Source organism: Podarcis liolepis (assembly GCF_965112155.1).
Source record: "Podarcis liolepis genome assembly, chromosome: 5".
Lineage (NCBI taxonomy): Eukaryota > Metazoa > Chordata > Lepidosauria > Squamata > Lacertidae > Podarcis > Podarcis liolepis.
The window spans coordinates 88814349-88829521 of record NC_139556.1 but is presented as its reverse complement, the minus strand read 5'-3'; the positions used below and the strand labels follow the sequence as shown (position 1 = coordinate 88829521).

Genomic DNA, 15173 nt, shown 5'->3' with positions numbered 1-15173 from the left:
AACCATGGTTCAACCAGTCACTTCAGCCATAGCTTTGGCCTTAGCCCCACCACCTCCATCTTAAGCTCCAGGTTTGGGAGGAAGTCTTCTGCGTTGCCCAACATGGTCCTCCACTCCCCTGCAGGCTTGCCTGGGAGACATGGGTAGATCTAGGAATCCAAATTAGCTTTCTTACAATTCTCCAGAGTGCCCGACAGAGCGATGTTGCAGGGCGCTGCGGAAAACGTAAGATGCCAAAAGAACCACAGTGGTTATTTATTGAATTTCCGCACCGCCCTTCGTCCAAGGATCACAAGGCGGTTTGCAATGTAAAAACACAAAAATACAAACCATGATAACAAACAAAAACAATACCCACCCCCAATTTTAAAAGACTATGGGTTGTTTTAATTATCCAAAGGCCTGGGAGAAGAGGAATGTTTTCACCTGCGGCCCAAAGATATGTACTGTAAGGAAGGTGCCAGGGGAGCCTTCCTGGGGAGAGCATTCCACAAGCAGGGAGCCACCACAGAGAAGGCTCGTTCGTTCTCGTGTTGCTGCCCTCTGGACCTCTTGTGGAAGAGGCACACAAAAATGGGTCTCACACGATGATTGCAGAGTCCAGGTTGGTTCACACGGGAAGAGGCGGTCCTTGAGGTGCTAGGCAGCTTCATTGGTTTAAACGGAGAGTCAAAATAGAGTCCACTGATCCATCTAAGTACCTTGAACTGAGCCAGAAGGTACCAAGCAGTCTATGCTGAATGTAAGTTGACATTTGCTGCCAAACAACCCGTCCATAAGACTTTACTATATGCACACTCCATTGGAAACCTTTCCTGTGAAAGCCCCATCCGGAATGAATGAGAGCTGGACTTATTGCATAGCTTGGATTCATTCCTAATGTAGTTTGTGCCCTAATTAAAATACCACAGGGTCATAAAAGTACTATACACCTAGGTTGAGAGAAATTATTTCTTCTTGCACAGCAAGAACAGAGAATCACAAAAGGCACATTTCTTTGTTTGGGTAATCCAAACTATTCAGTTTGTTATTTCCAAAAAAATTACATTCATTTCCCCCTTTAGCCATACAATAGCTAAGTCGGTATCATAAAGACCCAAGGTTGTCTGTTTGAAACAATAATCCAAATTAAAACACCCACTTTAAGAAGAAATGAAGAAATCAGATTACAGTTTATTGCACTTTTTTGAGGGGGGGGGGAGAACCCTTCACGACAGAGCTTCAATTCCTTTAAGCAATATGTCCAGAACAAGCTTTCTCAGCTGTCACAGAAACATTTTAATTTCGAGATTCTGATACCGATTGTGTGTGTGCACATCGCATCTCCAAATTTCAACCCACAACTCAGACCTTGCAAAAAAAGGTTGCAATTTTCAAGAAGGTGCTCCTATAAGCAATACTTCAACTATGTCTCTGAAATACAGAGACCAGCAGGTAGATCAGTAGGCAACATTCACAGCATTTTCCATCTTACTGGTTCTCTAGTCTACTATTCATTAAACAATCACCTTTTCCTTCCTTTGTAATGGCCCCCCTTAACCGAAAAACATAGCCAATTAAGCAAAAGAGCAACAAGGCTGGTATTACTATTTCTACAGGATTTCAACAGGATTGCTTCTGTATGGGTCTCTCTCTCTCTCTCTCTCTCTCTCTCTCTCTCTCTCTCATTTGGACTCGCACACAGCAAATACGAGATCATGCATGCAACTACTACCGGCAGGAATTCACGTGCTCACATATGTGCTGAAGTCATCAGCGAAGCACGCTAAGGCCATCTCAGACGAAAGCCCGTAAAAACCTTTCTACCAGACTGCCCTGTTACATAATCTCAGCATGCCACACATGTGAAAGGAGAGCTGGGAATGATGCAAGGAATGCAGCTGTAAACATTTTACATGTTTGCGGGGGCTATTTCTGCACATTCGCTTTTTTAAAAAAGCCAGATGACTAACGGTCTGATTGCATGAGCTACAGCAGCAATTACGTGTTTTAAGATTGGCAGGGGGTTGGACTCGATGGCCCTTGTGGTCTCTTCCAACTCTATGATTCTATGATTCTAAGATAAGGAGGCACAGCTGTGCCAAAGCAGCCTCGTGGCTAAGGCAACTGCCGAGATGACCAGAGGGTTGCTTGAAGGACCGAGTGCAATTCAAACTCCGAAGTGGTGTTAAGACTGCAGCTTTAGCTAACTACTGGAATGAGATGCACTTCTCATACTGAAATTCTCTACTTAAATAGGATATCTTCTTTCAAACAATGCAGACCAGTGCAGAAATATGGGTGAAAAATATATGAAAGTAGCACAGGTCAGAAAAGGGACAGATTTGTCCGTCCTTAGACGACTACATCCAAACCTAGACCAGGAGTGTTTTTGCCCTTGTTCAGAGGTCCCTGAGGTCAGTGGCTGGAGCACAGAGCTTCAGCTAGCAAATTAATAATAATAATAATAAATTATTTGTATCCCGCCCATCTAGCTGGGTTTCCCCAGCCACCCTGGAAGGCTTCCGACAAAGATTAAAAATACATTAAAATGTCACACATAAAAAACTTCCCTGAACAGGGCTGCCTTCAGATGTTTTCTAAATGTCAGGTAGTTGTTTATCTCTTTGACATCTGATGGGAGGGCGTTCCACAGGGCGGGCGCCACTACCGAGAAGGCCCTCTGCCTGGTTCCCTACAGCTTTGCTTCTCGCAGTGAGGGAACCGCCAGAAGGCCCTCGGAGCTGGACCTCAGTGTCTGGGCAGAACGATGGGGGTGGAGACGCTCCTTCAGGTATACTGGGCAGATGGTTAAGAAGCTGAAGCAAGCCTGAAGTACAGCAGCTACTGCTAGATTTCTATATACACACATATGTTTATACAGATGCAGGCAATCAAGAGGGTTTGTCCTGCTTGCCAACTGCAAAGGCCAATGGGGCACATCCTCTTGGGCATGGAAAATAATGGTGCCTTCATTCAATTACAGGAAAATATCTATGTATCAATATTGGATGATACCCAATTGTGGCAGCCCTCTTCTGCAGCAGCCACTTTGCCAGCGGGAATCTCATTGTTAGCACAGCACAACAGTGAAATCCAATGGGAGTTGTGAACTTGGATGATGATGATGATGATAAAACCCCTACGCTGTGAAATATAAGCTTGTGTGCTACCAATGACATGAACTCCAAAGCTACTTTGCACGAATGTTACACTAGATCTAATCTCATATCTTCAATTTTGCACTGCTATGTAATTATTATTTTTTGTCAAATGCCAGTGGATCACATACCTGCGGTTTTTCAATTCCAGAAAGGACATCTTGAACCCTTTTTGTTTCTGTGTCGCATTCTGTGCAGGAAGAAAAAAAGAGGACAGAAATTACAACTTTTGCTTCAGCAGCAAGAGCGTCAACCGAATTTTGAATTCATCCACATGCAAGTTCACACAATCAGAGAGATAACACAGAGGCAATGCTTTAACCATGGATCAAGGGGAGGCACTGTGAACTTTCATGCTTGCTCCCTATGCGAATAGTTCCTTCTTCCTCCGGTGCAAACTACAATCACTATTCTAAGGCTCATGCCGAGATCAACTATATTTATTTACCATATTTTTCGCTCTATAAGATGCACCAGACCACAAGACGCACCTAGTTTTTGGAGGAGGAAAACAAGAGGAAAAAAATTCTGAATCTCAGAAGCCAGATCAGCAAGAGGGATCGCTGCGCAGTGAAAGCAGCGATCCCTCTTGCTGTTCTGGCTTCTGGGATAGCTGCACAGCCTGCATTCACTCCATAAGACGCACACACATTTCCCCTTACTTTTTAGGAGGGAAAAAGTGAGTCTTGTAGAGCAAAAAATACGGTACTTATTCCAAACCTCTTTTAACTACGTTTCATTGAGAGAATTCCAAAGTGGTGTGTACAGGAAAAAAATCTATCAACACATCATAGAAATACAATATAAAAACCAATGTATTAGAATAACAATATACAGTAAAAAGCAAGATGCAGATTAGAAATGGCTGTCAGCTTTAGTCATAGTCAAGAGCTGTTGTTGAGGTTATTTTAATTTATTACCTGCCGTTCACCCTAATGTCCTGGGGTGCTTTACAACAATTTAAAATATAACATTGGAAACAGTTTTTTAAAACCTAAAAGTAGAAAAATGATGAAATCACAGAAAATAGGCTGTTTCCTGAAAACATACACCTGAAGTTGTATATACATTATACACCGGAAGCTGTATGATGAAGTTGCCAGACACACCTCTCTAGGGAGGGATTTCCACAACTTAGGGGCTGCCACAGAAAATGCCCTCTTCCTAGGCCACCCCCAACCCGAGTGTCTGAAGGCAGCAGAACTACCAGGAGGGTCCCGTCCGTCAATCTTAACATACAAGGTTTTGAAGTTAACCTCAACCAGGATATGAAGCCAGGGTTGAAAGCTTGGTGCCGGTGGAAGGCTATGGCCAATACCTCTCCTCACCTGTAACCAATAAAGTTTTGGCCTTTTTTAACCCTTAATTATTAAGGTTAATAATAATTGTGTCATGTGTCATTATTTCCACTGGGGGAGGGGGCGGGAACTTGCCACGCAAAGCCACTTCCACCCTTCCACCCACGTGATTGGAGGGATTCCCGGCCATGTCACCCCCTGGCCAGCCAATTGGCTGGCTCTGGGGGCGTGGCCTGCCCCATTTTAAGAAGGACGCAGCCAGGGATCTCCCTCTTTGCCGCTCCTCAGAGTTTGGTTTTCCCCAGCCTATAAGGTTTTCCCTTTGACCTTGCTATGGACCTTGGTTGGTTGCCGTTGAGGGGCCTGGTAGGATTTTTTTCCACTTGGCAAATTGGCACCACCCACTTGGTTTTCGCCTACCTTGTAGCAAATCGTCACAACTTTCTTGATATTGGTAGTTAGGCATTGGAATATTTCTGTAGTTGGAAGAGGGGAGGTAACGCCATCACCTGCCCCGCGTATTGAAGGGTAGTCCGGTAAAGGATTCTGGGGGGCGTGGCCTTGTCCGAAGCATAGGGAGGTGAGGGCCTAAGGCACGCCCCCTATCGGTGACCCCGGGGGAATTCCTAGTTGATGTGCATCAGAAGGACTCTCCCTACTGGTGGTTAACCCTTCCGGACTTCAAGCGGACGGGCTGAAGTCGTATATAGTTGGTTAGGACCAATGCCTAAGCCAATACCGCTCCTCACCTGTAACCAATAAAGTTGTGGCCTTTTTTAGCCCATTAACCTTAACAATTGTGTCATGTGTCATTATTTCCACTTGGGGGAGGGGGGGCGGGAACTTGCCATGCTATCCTATTCCTCTAACCCTAGGTAAGGAGCAGGGGTGAAAGGAGTTTCCTAGGTTCCTCTTAAGAATCAAGAGTATTTCGGCCAAAACCTAATCTAGTATGCACTGGGGCAGGATTTTGGGTCCTCTAGTTGCTGCTCCCATCAACCCCAGCCAGCATGGCCAACAGTCAAGAGTGATGGGAGTTGTAGCCCAGGAGCATTAGAAAGGCCAAAGGTTCTCCACACCCGATCCAGGCCATAGGTAGGCAAAAGAACTGTCTTTGCGACATCTGGAAAACGAACAACTGGGCACAGAAAGCAGGTTTAGTAACTCAGTATCAGGAAAGTCCTCAAAATTCAGCTACGAAAGAAGAATTATGAAGCTGTGCATAGTTTCGCCCACGTAAGATCTGTAGTTGTCGACCGGGCTGAAAATGCCCTGATCCTGCCATTTGTGGAACCGGAATGCTGGCCTGTTTCCTTTTGCATTCGAACAATCTAGCAGACAAGCCACCTTTCCAGGCACATACTGGGGGAAGACAACACACTGAGGGACGGCTGAGCATGGCGACACTGTTTTGCTCAGAGACAGGCAGACTATGCTAAACTGGTCTGCCAGCTTCAGACAATTTCCTTCGAAAGGAAGGAACACAGGATGATTATTCAGCCTCTGGCAAAGACTCCAAATGGCATTTGGAGCACAAACATAACAAGAGTCTTACATATCAATTCTGATTCTGCCTACTTTAGCACAGAAGGAAGCCTATCAGATCTTTATGCTCTTGTTTATGGGAATATTCCATAGTAATAATCCTTTCAATCCTGATTATACTACCTATCTCCCATCCCTTGGATTTGTGCTCCCCATTTTGCTCTCAGCTTGCTCCTTTTCTCTCTCTGCTTGAGTTAACTCAAGCTCAAGGGCAATAAGGCATCACTATTCAACTCATAACAGGAAAGGATATGGTGGTAGCTTGTCCACTTAGTGAATCATTCAGATTACTATTAATCATTCAGATTACTATTCATAACAAGAATAGTTCAGTTTGAAAAAGAAAATAAAGAACCTGACCAAAAGCAGTGGTTCCCAAGAAAATACTCAGTGCAAATTAATCTTCAAGCGGATCACACTTGACATTGCCTGGCTGCCAAAGATCATGACACTAAAACGTGGGCGGAAAGCTACAAATCTCTGAAAACCCCAAAGGCCATTCTGACAGTATTTCAAGAATCCAGATCCAAACTATTTGCATTCTTGCACAAACACATTGCAAGTGAAACATGCATGTGTGAAAAGTGCTCCATATTCTCAAGACTTCAAAACCAATGATGCAGTGCAACTATGAATGCATGGAAACATTTGGAGCTCTGTATTGATACGACCACAACTGACAATTAACTACACAATGGGAAACAGATGAATTCTGAACAAAATGGATTTTCCAGGAAGAAAGAACCATGTCATAAGAATTCATATTCTGCTCTGGCTCAGTAATGGAGACTCTCTTTGTTAGGTAACAATATTCACTTCAAAATTGTCTTAAAGATGTATCTTAACAGTCAAACCACAAGCCACTAAATGTTAAGAAACGCTGAATGTAACTCAACATAAATGATGTCTTGTAATTATATAATCATGTAATTATTTAATTAGTTGGAACTGGTGTGGTTTTTTTTTGTTTTATTATGGGTTGTATTTATTGGTTTTATTTGCATTTGTTAATGATGGGTGAATTTTTGTTTTGTTATCTGGTAATTTTGTTCTGTTATTTTATTGCAACACAGTATGCGAAGCAGATTCTTGAATTTTTGTTTTGTCTGTTTTCAGCCGTATTTCGAATGGCTACAGGATGGCAAAGCGATTTTTTTCAAGTATTTTGTAATTGCTATGGATTGTAAACCAGCTCAAGTACAGTTAATACAGAGAGGCAGTGTGCAAATTTGAAATGATGTGAAATAACTTAAAACTACTGGACCCACTGGAGCTGGCATTTCCTCCTGAAATCTTCAGGGCGGGGGATAATCAAATGCCCCTTTTCTTCCTCACTGCAAAATTCTTTATACTTATTACTTCACCTTAGCTGCCAGAAGCTGAAGCTGAATCATTCTTGACCTTTAATCCTTAACATGTGGACCAGATTTTCTCTCTTTACATTGCTTTATAGCTGGGATTCCTGTCACACTCAGTAATGAGATGAGATAAAAATAAACCCACAAAGCTCAATGAAATTTCATTTCCCTCTCCATGTGGAAAAAGTGACAATTTTCTACAGTAACTAACCCCAGCGTTGACCCTTTTCAAGTCACTGATGACTAGCACACTCCAGCTGAAGCACTGGATAAAAATAGGATACAGGGACTATAAAACAAACATGGCGGTTATTTTAGATATTTAAGGGGTGGGGGAACAGAACTCTAAACATACATTCCCGCGAGGGATGACCGATTCCTGTTATGACTTTGGCAAGGGTCATATTGTTAAGGGCTGAGGCCCAAGAATGGACTACGACGTTGCTGTACCAAGACAGGGGGAAATGGTGGCCAAATATCATTTCTCTGGGAAGGATATAAATGTGTAACATAAGCCTCTTCGTCTTCCTTAGGCCCCTTTCATTGACCTGTTGGCCTTCAGAGGTTGTTTGGACACCCAACTCACACCATCCAACGTAACGTAATAATTGGGGTGATGGGAGTTGTAATCCAACAACATCTGGAGGGCCACAGGTTCCCCATTCCAGCTTAAAGCTCATGGCATGTATTTCTATTAATGATAAAAATAGGTAGAGATAATCACTTCTCGGCCTTTTGGCTAAGATCAAGTGTAGTATAAAAATAGGTAAAGATAAAGGGAGCCCTGACCATTAGGTCCAGTCGTGACCGACTCTGGGGTTGCAGCGCTCATCTCGCTTTATTGGCTGAGGGAGCCGGCGTACAGATGCCGGGTCATGTGGCCAGCATGACTAAGCCGCTTCTGGCGAACCAGAGCAGCGCACGGAAATGCCATTTACCTTCCCGCCGGAGCGGGGACCGAACAATGGGAGCTCACCCTGTCTCTGGGATTCGAACTGCTGACCTTCTGATCAGCAAGTCCTAGGCTCTGTGGTTTAACCCACAGCGCCACCCGCGTACTCACTGGTAAATCAGGCTTTGCTCCTGACCACTGAAATCGAGTGCCAGTTAGGGGGTGGACTTGCCAGCCTAAATTTGGTCCGTAACACTTTCGCACATTTTGAGTGCTAACATCCCGCACAAGTGATGTATAAATGGTATTGTGAAAGGAGGGAAGTGTCGTATCTAAATGGGCATGAGACACAGCGAAGAGTGAAATAATAGCCCTGAGGGTATAGGGCAGTATAATTAATTAATTAATTAATTGTACAGTTCAATAAATAACAAAAAAAAGTTTATTATTTACACACCACCCATCTGGCTGGGTTACTCCAGCCACTCTGAGGCTTCGAACAAATCAAAAGACGGTAAGACATCAAACATTTAAAACTTCCTTATTCAAAGGCTGTACTGGCCCATTTTCGCATGTGGATTAAAACGAACGAAGAAACAAACATATCATCCTTCAAGAAACAAAGCAAAACACTTTGTGTGGTCCGAGGGCTGTACTTTTATTTTTTAATTTTTTAAAGCCTTTTAGTGGGGAATAGCTGCTTGGAATGGCCTGAGGAAACAGCTTTGGCTTCCATGTGTCCAGCTTTCTTTTTCCAATGTCCCCGGGAGGGATGGCAAAACATTAAATGCTCCCTGGGACATTTGCAGACCCCTTTTCAACACCTGTGGCTCTAGCTGCTCCCTGGGGCTGTTAGCTGTTGGAGGCAGATTGCTTGTGGGATTTGTTGGAGTCCTGATCCCAAAGGAGGTCTATGTTCTGAGCAGGATCAGGTGGGTCCATTTCAGAATTCAGATCCACCATTCCTCAAGCATTCCTAGCGCACTGCTCTTCCATGTGCTCTAGAGACCAGAGGCCTAACTCACATTTGTTCTGCAGCCAGGAAGTCCTGTTAGCAGGGTCAAGTCCCAGGTATACATTTATCTGCCTGTTAAAAACTCTATATCCAGCAGAGGTCAGCTGAGAGCTAGGAGGACCCTCTGAAGTGATAACGAAGTGAACCAAGCACCGAAAAGATACTGGAGCAAAGACAAGATTACACATGACTCCACAAAGGCTTAGAGAAACTAGATGCCCATCAAAGAAACACACCCATGATTCTAACCTTCATAGGACCAGTAAGAAAGTTCTGCATTGTTTTCAGATTTGCCCTCGTGACAAAATGGGAGGTGCAACTAAGGAGAAAAGGACAATGTTAGGGATGGGGTAATCTATCAATTCTGGTTCCTTTCAGTGTCTCATTTTCCCCTTTCTTTAGTTTGGCTTTCCAAACTTTTTAATGTTCTTTTATTGACTAGTTTTATGTGCTATTGTTGTAAAATGCTCTGATTTCTCTTTATGAAAGAGCAGAATATAAATATTTTTATGAAGAAATAAAACAAATATCAGTTTGCAATGTTCTAAAAAAGGATACCTGAAAATTCATCAGCATTTCAGTACCAATGTATCCTATTACACACATTTTTGCAAGCCGTTTCCTCTATTATTTTCACTAATATATGATTCCTTATGCACACTTTACCCTAGCACATGCAATTCTACGCAGTGGTACCTCGGTTTGCGAACTTAATCCATTCCGGAAGTCCGTTCTTAAACCAAAACCGTTCTTAAACCAAGTTTGGATTCCGTTCTTAGACCGAGGTAAAGTTCTCAAACCAAGACACTAACTTCCGGTTTTGTGGAGTTTCTAAACCGAATTGTTTGTAAACAGGACTGTTCTTAAACCAAGGTACCACTGTACATATGACTTGACTAGAAGAACTACATTGCAAAATTCGGAGAACTGCAAAATTTGAAGGAAGGCTGCTTTTTTTAGTTTTGCATCACGTGCGAATTAGCTAGGAATGACTTTAAATGCAAACAGCTCAACCGGCCTCCCCATCCTTATCGGCAGCAGATAAACCAGTGTGCCAGTAGTTTACAGGACTGGCACAGTCATCAGATATTAGACATAAGCCACAAGCCACAGGACTGTGTGATGAACATCCTGTGGCCAGCATAACTTTTTTCTTTTTTAAAATCACAAAGAGCAACTCTGGGCAATGCATGGGGAATCACTTACAACCCTTTCAAAAAGTGCTTGCTGCAAGGCACCAGAACTCTTGAACTAAGCCAGGGTTTCCCAAACTTGGGTCTCCAGCTGTTTTTGGACTACGACTCCCATCATCCCTAGCTAGCAGGACCAATGGGAGGGTGGGGGAGGGTGGAAAAATGGGGGGAAAATAAGGATGATATGTTTCTGGATAATATCTTTTGTTTTAATTTTGAATAATAATAATAATAAAAACCAGCTGGAGACCCATGTTTGGGAAACCCTTGCTAACAGCAAGATCCAGGAAGAAATATGAAGCATAGTGGGCTACATTACGCAGAGTCAGACCATTATGTCCTTTCAGCTCAGAATCTATATTATCTGTACTGAGTGGTATCAGCTCTTCAGGCTCCGAGATGCAGATCTTCTTTGGTGTTACCTGTAGAAACCAGGAACTGAATCTGGAGATCTTTCCAGGCATATCATGTGCTCAGGAGTCCCTCCCTTCTGCACTACCATGCTAACTTGCCAAAGGAAGAATAGTGGTCTGCCTGTCTGTGGAGGATTTATTTTTTTGCATTTATAACCCCCCCCCCCCAATTTTCTTCCAAGGAGCTCAAAGTGGTGCGCATGGTTCTCCTCCCACCTGCCTTATCCTCTTCAACCCTATGAAGATGAAGAAGAAAAAGAGGAGAACCCGAAGTCTAGCTAAGCACACCTAAGCTTTTGGGGGGACGCCAAATGGAGTGCTCCGTGTTAAAACTTTGTTAAAGCTGTAGCACATTCCATTATGGGCACCAACGTCCCAATACCAAAAGAATAAATTACATCGAACCCCACATAGGCCATACCTCTAACTGCAAACCATGCAGCTTCTCTGCAAAAGCAACAACAGAATTCTACACAGAGCACATTTAGTTCCTGGAAAGAAAAATTCAAATCCGGTGTTATGTAAATACAGGAACCCTGTGACTCCAACAGGAAGCAAATCTGGGGAGCAAGGAGGATCAAGAAGAATTGCAATAATTTAAGCAGTAACTTTCATTTCTCCGTTCCCTGCTAAGATAAACGTGGCAAAACTGAGTTTAGATGAATGCGTAAGATGAAGGAAGGCACAGGAAAGGTGAACGCTGGTGTCTCTTAGCGGTGTTGGCTCTCAGCAAAGCCTCAAAAATAAACGAAGTCCCCTAGAACCTTGCGCCGATTTGTCATGTTTCTTGGTTTTAAAGCTTCTTTTTACGAACCAGATGGGTTTTTACGAGGCCTATAGGACGCCTACACGCTGGCCTGGATCAACAACAAACAGAAAAGGATTATTACCCAAAGTCCTCCAAGCTGAGTTGCTCCGTTGCAAATAGTTCCTCCTCCTCTCCTCCACCACCCCATCAAATGCCCTGCATTGCAGGCAGGCAGCATCAGGAATGGGGAAAGATCCCACCTGTTGTCTTAACACTCAGAGGGGTAGAAAAGTACAAGAACTTTGGCAAGCCACGCAGACAGGGCCAATTCTCAAAAACACAGCAAACATAAAATGGTTCTCACAATGGCGGCCCCTTGTGCCAATTAAGAGGCAAGAAGGAACTTTCCCTCAATGCCAAGTTGAGTAGGTTTCTAAAAGGCGGGCGGGGATGAGAAGGAAGCAGGATTCGGGTTAATGACTGTGGCATCTGATTTGTCTGCATTTTTACCACCTGTCTAATCTGAAGCGTTCGGGATCTTTCCAGTTTTCCCGTGTAGGCATGGTGAGAAAGGAGAATGCCGGAGCAGCTTCTTGTATCCAGATCTGGGAACTGCAGTGCACAGCGATAATAAATAATAATAATAATAATAATAATAATAATAATAATAATAATAATAGTAGTAGTAGTAGTAGTAGTAGTTGTATATGCTGCCCATCTAACTGGGTTGCCCCAGTCACTCTGGCAGGGTCCCGACAAAAAATAGTAAAAATGCAGTAAATCCCCACTGATTTTATCCGAATTTACTTTCAGCCATGTGCGTTGAGGATCATAGAGGAATCACAGAACTGTAGAGTCGGAAGGGACCACCAGGGTAATTCTAGTCCAACCCTCGTAGCTCAAGAATATGAACCAATGGCTTGAAAACTATGCCATGCTGAGCCCTGGAGATCCTCGGAAGCATACCAGAGGTCTTTCGATGGAGGGTGCAAGGGATGTGATGTAAAAAGCAACAACGCCCCTCCACACGCAGGCACAAAATCTGCGCAGGGATAGCTCAGTTGGTTAGAGCATGGGGCTGATAATGTCAAGGTTTCATTGCTTTTAAGCCAACTGTCCCCAACTCGGCATTTTGGTTTACCGCTTCCACCAGTCCCAGCCTACATTGTCAACTTTCGGGGGTGATGGGAGTTAACAGTCCAAAATGTCCAGATGACGACAGATTAGGGGAGGCTGCTTTAAGGAGTTTCCCCCTATTCACTTCCGGAATCAAGAGCTGAGCGGCTGGTGGTGAATTTCTTAAAGCTGCAAAACATAGCGAAGCCCATCGGGATTTCACTTTTCAGACTCCACCAAACCATGTTGCCTATGTATCTGACAGGGACAGAGACATGCATGACTGCACCGTCACATGCTGTTTGGCTGCAAGGAGATTAGCTAATGACAGATGAAGACTGCCTGCCTATCTGTGCTGATTCTGTCCTGCAGCCATAGCAAAGACGGTAGGAAACGTTTCAGGCATGCCTCTGCCTGAGTGAGAGGAGCGCCTTCAAATAGGCTCCAGAATCTTCTGCAATGTTGTGAAGTTCAGATCTGCAGGAGTTTCTCAACAGACAAATCCATGTGGTGCAGGGACTCTGAGGGTAGAAATCTCGAAAACCTCCAGCATGGGGAATTAACAGTGCCAGAGTCAGGTACACATTGAAAGTAGAGTTTCAGCTACGCAACGTCTCTGTGCTTCTTCGGGGCAGAACATGCATACTGCTTATTGCACCCTCGCAGAAATCCTTTATGAAAGTAAGGATGAGCTTCCATGCAAACAATAAACAGACGGTGGGTAAAGTAAATGTATCACAAACCAAAGTTTCAAGTTCCCACGAGGAGGAACGGTTCTCATGTTTGCTCCGAGAGCAGCTGTGTTATGCAAATTGTTTGAATTGCAAGCCCAAAAGCTAATTAAAATATCTCCACTGTAAACACGGCTTAAGGGCTTCTCTCCGCCTGCCCCCCACCCCACCCCCGACTCCTTCACAGCAAAGACGGGAAAGGTCCAGCGAGACACTTAGCAGCCTGGCGATAGTAAAGTAGTTGCTGTTTCAAGCAGCCCCTCCATTCCAGGCTGGTGACATAAGGACTGGGTCCTTCCATGCCGCATGCCTCACTCCCAAGCGCGGTTCCTCGCTTGCAGATGTGCCAGTCATAACATCATCTGCGCGCTCAGAATTTCTTCCAGGTTTCCAGAGGCCGTGACCACCTCAATTGCTGGCAGAAACCTTTCGCTGGTCACGCAGAGTGTAGCCTCCAATTTGCTAGACAAGAGCGTGTTCCCCCCCCCCAATCGGCCGATTCCTAATAGCCCCCCCACACACTTCCGTGCTCTCATGGCAGCTGCCAGTAGGTTGTCCAAATCCCAGCAGCTTCACACGCCTTCACTCAGCTATCGTGACCTTGGGAGCCAGCAAACCAAAATCACCATAAACTTGCCTGTGCAGCTACGTCCCTTGCCAGGAGGCCAAGGTACCTTCTTTCATTGTTGCTGTCACCATCATGCAACAGGCACGATTCTGTATTTTAACATCTGTTTGGCCAGCTTCACAGTGAGCTTTATGCACCTGTGCTCTAGCTATCACCCCACCTGCTCCATCACCCCAAATAATCCCTAGTATTTAGAGCGGCAAACTGGGCTCTGCAGTGCCAGAGAGGTTGCCTGGTCCATTGCACCATTGTGTTCCATACCAAGTCTAAGACCTAGATAGGATTGTAAGCTCTAGGAAATGGGCATTCAAGGGTGGTAAGCTCTTCTGGAAAACAGGCACTCAAGAATCCAGAATCCTTAAGTATTTGGAGGCAGACCAACTTAATGGGTCTTCTACCCTAGCAGAGGGTTGTTTAAGACCAGACATGCCAGGAAATGGTTTGACCAGGATAATGGAGGAATCACAGCCCCAGACCATCCCACTCAAGGTCTGCAGCAAGGACCAATCTGAAATTATGCTCCACCTTGCCAGTCAGGCCAATGGACCATTTGAGAAAACCACATGGTTCTCATGGTGGCTGAGAAGTCCCAAGCTGACCATTGAGAACTGTCTTGGTGTGAATGTCCAAGTCCCACAGAACAACTAAGGTTCTCCAACACCACCATACTTGAGACCACGATTGGCCAGCTTGTTCACATGGGGATCTAAGATCGATGACAACAGGTATCAGAGGAAGCCTAGATTTCAGAGCATCACTGATTGATATACATCACTGAATATTTTGACGTTTTGGTTACATTCATTTCCGAAAGCAAAGTTGGGTGGAGTTTTAGGTGAAAAAGGAAGTAGGATGCTCAAGAGCATGAAACAGAACTCTGGGTGGCACGAGCATGAAGGTCACAGCTTGGATTTATGATCTTCTTTCCTCTTTTTTTACGATTGCTTAAATACAGCAGCAGCGAACACCCACCCCCTGCAAATATTACTGGCCCAAGATCTGAGCCAGTCCTTGCAATGAACAACATACAGCTGGCCAACTGAAGGCCAAGCAAAGCTTTCTTGGTAAAGTGGTGCTGCCTATGACAATATACGAG

General features: G+C 44.4%; 1 protein-coding gene across 2 annotated transcripts in view; it reads right to left on the bottom strand.

Moving 5' to 3' along the window:
• The window catches only part of FNDC3B (fibronectin type III domain containing 3B), a 282861-nt gene that overhangs the window by 67263 nt on the left and 200425 nt on the right, over positions 1–15173 (bottom strand). For both annotated transcript variants that reach the window (XM_083503926.1, XM_083503927.1), the window contains exon 7: positions 3272–3330. In XM_083503926.1, coding sequence (XP_083360052.1) covers positions 3272–3330 — 59 coding nt within the window. The remainder of the gene's footprint in view (positions 1–3271; positions 3331–15173) is intronic.